General features: G+C 45.6%; 1 protein-coding gene across 1 annotated transcript; it reads left to right on the top strand.

Annotated features, from left to right (window-relative positions):
• LOC139658886 (uro-adherence factor A-like) lies at positions 1-4,208 on the top strand. Its single transcript, XM_071537068.1, has 4 exons — positions 1-1,333; positions 1,709-1,769; positions 2,569-2,693; positions 4,005-4,208. Exons 1-4 carry the CDS (start codon positions 13-15, stop codon positions 4,031-4,033), a joined length of 1,536 nt encoding a protein of 511 aa, XP_071393169.1. The 5' UTR covers positions 1-12; the 3' UTR covers positions 4,034-4,208.
• The last annotated feature ends 1,375 nt before the right edge of the window (positions 4,209-5,583 follow it).

Raw genomic sequence — 5,583 nt, 5'->3', positions numbered from 1 at the left:
GAAGCGGAAGCCATGACCCTAGAATCGATAACGCTGTCAGAAGTTAAGGCCCGAGTGGGAACCCTGGAAACGGATGTTCTGCAAGAAACGAAGACCGCGCTCGAGGAAGAGGCTGAGATGCTGGCGAAGGAGCAGAAGATGGGAGAGAAGACGGCGACCGAGGACGCCGCTGTGTCCGAGGAGACGACGGAGGCCGAGATTTTAACGCTGGAGTCTCTCTCTGAAGCCACGGACGCGTTGGAGGCCGAGACGTCCGTCGTTCTGGAGGCCATGTTCTGCTCTGGTCCGGGACCAATCGTCGGGCAGGAACCCGGTCACACAGAGGCGGTAAGAGAGAAACCGATGGGTCAGGAAGCAGTAAGAGAGTTTGCGATTGGTGGAGAAGAGGGAAGAGAGAGAGAGGAAGGGAGCGTTCTGGAGGCCATGTCGCTCGAGTCGGTGACGTTGGCCGAAGTCGAGGCCGTGCTGGGAACTCTAGAGAGCGCGGCTCTGACCGAAACCACGGCTCAGCTGGAGAAAGAAGCTGAAACGCTCGCCAAAGACGAGAAGATGGGAGAGAATGGTACTTTGTCAGAGGAAAACACCGAGGCTGAGGTTGAGTCTCTGTCTCTGCCTGAAGCCGACGGTCTGTCCGAAGCGCTACAGGCCGAAACAGACGTACTGATGGAGGAGCTGCTCTTCTCCGTTCCCGGTCGCGTCGCGGTCGTAACGGAGGATCCGATTGGTCAGGAGGTTGTCGGAGAGGATGTTTTGGGTGGAAACGTAGCAAGCGAGACCCCCGCTGGTATAGGTGAGGAGACATTAGAGAGGGGGAGAGGACAGGAGGAGATTGTAGTAGATGAAGCTCTAACTTTAGAGTCGCTCACTCTGTCTGAGGTGGAGGCTCTGGTGGAGACGTTAGAGATGGACGAGTTAACTGAAACCGAAACAGATCAGCCGGAGACTGAGGCTGAAACACCGGTAGACACGGAGAAGGAGGCGTTTTCCGAAGTCGCCGAGGCAGACGTTCTCTCTGAAGCCGAGATTTTAACCAAAGCCGAAGTTCTTGCTGAAGCGGCGGACGCTTTAGAGGCCGAGTCAGCTGTTTTCCTGCACAATCTGCTCTGTCCTGTCCCAGGGCTTGTTGCTACGACGACGGTCGCCACGGGGTCAGGTGCCGCGGACCTGGCAACTACAGACACACTTTCTCCTCCCGCTGCTGCTCCTCCGACGGAGGTGCTGGGACAGGAGGAGGAGGAGGAGGAGGAGGGAGCAGGTTCTCCTCCTGCTGGGACAAGAGAGGAGGTGGAGACAGAGGAGGGAGAACAGACCGAGGCCTTGGGGATTCATGAAGGTACAGGATAGGGCTGCAGCTATCAATTATTTTCACTATTGATTAATCTATTGTTTATTTATTTGATTAATCGATTAATCATTTAGTCTATAAAATGTCAAAAATAATGACAAATGCCAAAGTATTAATTTTACAATGGTGTGAAACAGAGAAAAGCAGCAAATTTAAGGGTATAAATAAAGGTAATAAAGGTATTTTTACTTGATAAATGACTAAAACAATTAATCAATTATGAAATTTAGAATCAATTAATTTTCTGTTGATCGACTAATTGATTAATCGACTAATTGTTTCAGCACTAGTACCGGAATGCACACACACACACACACACACACACACATATGCAGGCTGTAATGTGTTGCTCTTGCCCTCCAGGTTTGGATCCAGTCCAGAGACTCTTCCTGGAGAAGATCAGAGAGTACAACAACAAACAAAGGTAGAGAGACGGACAGTTTTCCTGTTGAGTTCAATGGGAATATTAGTTTGGAGGTCTCACACTGCTGAACTGACGCTGTGTAGCCTGAAGAGTCGGGGTATGAGGACAACAGTCTTTGGCTTGATATATGAGCTAAGGGCCTTGATTCATTTACTTATTCCACACTAGGGTTTGACTAATATGGATTTTTGAAGGCTGATAACTGATGATTCTGATGGTTTTGGATTGAAGCTGCCGACTGATAATATTTTGTGCCGATATTCAGTACCTTCATATTGGGCCATTTTTTAAGCGAAAATAATTTTATTCATGTCAGAGTGGAAAAAGCCTCTGTTTAGACCCTCATGTGACACTAAAACTAATTGTTTTACTTTTATTGTTTCACTGACAGATTTGTTCTGTCACAGCTCAGTTGAGCTTGCCAGCCACAATAAGCACCACAGAATTACAATCCTTTCATTTCTCCCATCCTCCTCTCCTCTCTTCCTGTTTCCTCTCTTCCCGCTTCCTCTCCTCTCTTCCTGTCTCCTCTCCTCTCTTCCTGTCTCCTCTCCTCTTCCTGTCTCCTCTCCTCTTCTTGTCTCCTCTCCTCTTCTTCTCTCCTCATTTTGTCTCCTCTCCTCTCCTGTCTCCTCTTTTCTCTCCTCTCCTCTCCTCCTGTTTCCTCTCATCTCTTTCTGTCTCCTCTCCTCTTCTGTCTCCTCTCCTCTCCTCTCCTCTCCTCCTGTTTCCTCTCCTCTCTTCCTGTTTCCTCTCCTCTCCTCTCATCTCCCCTCCTCTCCTCTCCTCTCCTCTCAAGGTTGTGTGGAGGAACAGTAGAGGCGGGACCAGATTTTGAGAAGCGCCTATCGGAGGAGAAAGCCAAGCTCCAGAGACTTTACGGAGGAGGAGACCTGAGCAGCTTCCCCCAGTTCACCTTCACTGGTGAGAGAGACAGAGAGAGAGAGAGGGACAGACAGAGGGATGATGGGAGGGCAGTGACAGAGTTTGTACATCTGAATACACAAGGAGTGTGTTTACATGCACACTAATAACCCGGCAACTGGGAATAATTGGCAATTATGGCAATAATTCGACATGTGTTGTAGTAATGTGATAACATGGAAAACCCTTGTTTACATGATTCAGTCATAGCTGGATTTCTCTCTTTAAAGAAGTGACGCAAAGCTCAAACTTCCTGCCGATTGCTTTGCATTTTGAATGTTTGTGGATATACGCAGATGTAAAAAAAATTAGGGCTGAACGATTTTGAAAAAATATCTAATTGCGATTATTTTGACTGGTATTGTGATTGCGATATGATTTGCGATATTAGAGGGAATGATAATTTTTACATCATTATTCTCATTTTCATTGAAAAACGTATTAAAATGATTTTTGGGGGGATCTGTACCAAACAAAGATGTTTTCTTGAGTCTGTAGAATATGATGTGTAGGCCAGGACATCTCTGCAGCACGACAATATTTAATTTAAAATGGTATTTTGACACACATTTCGCCTTTAACAAATATTGCGCCTCCTGTGATTTGAAAATTGCAGTAGGCCATATTGCGATTTCGATAAAATTTTGATTAATTGTTCAGCCCTAAAAAAAAAAGAACTAAATCAGACTACGCTATAATAATAATAATAATCAGACTATGGGTATACATGCACCGAATAATTTGAAAGATTGGGCAAAAAGCAAAAACCTAGCCGTGTTAATCGGGTTTATCATAATGCGAGATAACGACCTTTATCTGATTAAGGAAATCGCACAATGCTGTTTACATGAACACTTGAATACTCTGGGAATTGCCTTAGTCAGACTATGATCGGTTTCTCATTAGCGATCTATATCGTGGAGCACATGCCGATCAATAGGCATTTCTCGCTATACTGACTCAGAAAATGCCGCGCTGGGAATAAATGAAACTAAATATATTCCCAAATGTACAGTAACTTACTGCTGCTCTGCTTTCTAGAGCCTCAGCTTGTAATTATTCAGTAATGATTGTACAACTTACTACATTAATGTTGTTGTTATCATACTAATAATTACTCATTAGCAGAAATTACCAGCTACTTCCTGATCGTTTCTATGTAATTACACAGTAGTAACCCTGCAATTTGTGCACTGCAATGTGAAGTGTTACCTTGTTCACTATACTGTCTCAGAAAATGGCACACAGGAAAAAAATGACAATATATATATTCCCAAATGTACAGTAACTTACTTCTGCTCTGTTTTCTAGAGCCTAAACTGGACCAGGACTCCAAATGATCCATGACTGCTACCTCCTCCTGCTCTTCTTTATCTTCCTCTTCTCTCCTGCCTCCCATCATCTCCCTCCTCCATTACCTTCTCATTTTATTTCTTCCTCTGCCGAAGAGAGAAGAGGAGAGACAGAGCGAGCGAGCGAGTGTGTAAAGTTTTTTTGTTTGGGGTGACGTGGAATAACAAGGGACTGAATGAGTTTATACTGTGCAATGATGATAGCAACAATATATTTTATTTTATTAAAGCAGCACTTTGAACAGAACGAAAGTCTGATATGTCGTGATATTCAGGAGGCGTGTGTGTGTGTGTGTGTGTGTGTGTGTGTGTGTGTGTGTGTGTGCAGGAGCCTGTGTGACCTCGGTCTAATACGTCACATAGAGAAGTTCAAGGACTCGTGAACAGTAGGTGGCACTGTCAGAGCAAAACCTCCTCTCTGTTTGGCTCCATTCCTCTCTTTCTGTCTCCCTCTGTCTCTGTTTCTATGTTTCTCACACTCTCCTCTTCTCTGTGATTTTTCTCTCGCTCTTACCTCTGTGTATTTCTCTCTCTCTCTCTGTCTCTCTCTGCACTCTCTAATCTCTCTCTCTCTCTCCATCGTGCTGGCTGTCTATTGTGGTGACAGAGGCAGTCTTTGCCAAGTCAAATCTCCCCTCAGTCACGACTCTGTGTGATAGAGATGGTGTGAGTCACACACACACACACACACACGCACGCACACACACACACACACACACACACACACATACATCTGCCTGTACCACTGGATTTCGTCCTACCAGCAGCAAAAAATAGTCTTTCTTTGCCAAGGAAAACACAAAACTGGACAGTAAATGAATGTAATAGAATTGGACTAAAACAGGAGGGAAGAACAGAGTGGAGAAATTTGAGTTTGAGTCATTTAGGATAGAATACGATAGAATACAATAGAATTCAATAGAAATGGTCAGAGGAGACATTGAGAACAGGACTGAAATGATAAATAGAGCGCAACAGAGATGTGCCATTCACATTCATTCAATTCCAGCTGTGGTGATGATGCGCTTTCTAGCCTTCCAGTGACGTCATCCGGTTTAGGTGGTCGCGCAGACTGCCTGTGCAGAATACCGGAATGTGTGCGCGTGTGTGTGTGTTTGTTTGTGGCTCGGTGTGTGTGTGTGATTCGCCCTTCACTTCTCTGGTTAGCTGCACACGGGGTTGTCTGGTCTGCTCGCGAGACGCTTTTCCAGATTATTAACGTTAACGACAACAACAACACCTTAACGCTCGTTGCCAAGCCGATTCCCACTATTTTGTTGCCCTGCATGTGTGTGTGTGTAGCGGCACGCACGCGCGTACACACTCTCTCACACACGCACACTGTACATCATCACTATCACCCCACACGCGCTCACACACACCGCCATCCTGCGTGTGACAGAGACGGGGACAGCTGGTTAGCTAGCTAGCTACTTCTCGCTAACTATCAGCGTTATCTTTTTTTCATTTTTGTTCTCTGCTTGTTGTGTAGTCGTGATTATCGTTGAAATAACGGATTATCTGCGTCTCTCCCCGGC

The sequence above is a fragment of the Centroberyx affinis genome, unplaced genomic scaffold, assembly GCF_046629955.1.
Source record: "Centroberyx affinis isolate AG114_WGS23_722 - 3 ecotype Tasmania unplaced genomic scaffold, CSIRO-AGI_Caff_v1 ptg002978l_1, whole genome shotgun sequence".
NCBI lineage: Eukaryota > Metazoa > Chordata > Actinopteri > Beryciformes > Berycidae > Centroberyx > Centroberyx affinis.
The sequence above is the reverse complement of the archived record's forward strand: the minus strand, read 5'-3'. Positions and strand labels throughout refer to the sequence as shown.

Coding starts and splice junctions, on each gene's coding strand:
- LOC139658886 (XM_071537068.1), top strand. CDS start 13: ATGACCCTAGAATCGATAACGCTGTCAGAAGTTAAGGCCCGAGTGGGA. Junction 1,770..2,568: donor GAGTACAACAACAAACAAAG/GTAGAGAGACGG, acceptor TCTCCTCTCAAG/GTTGTGTGGAGGAACAGTAG. Junction 2,694..4,004: donor CCCCCAGTTCACCTTCACTG/GTGAGAGAGACA, acceptor TCTGTTTTCTAG/AGCCTAAACTGGACCAGGAC.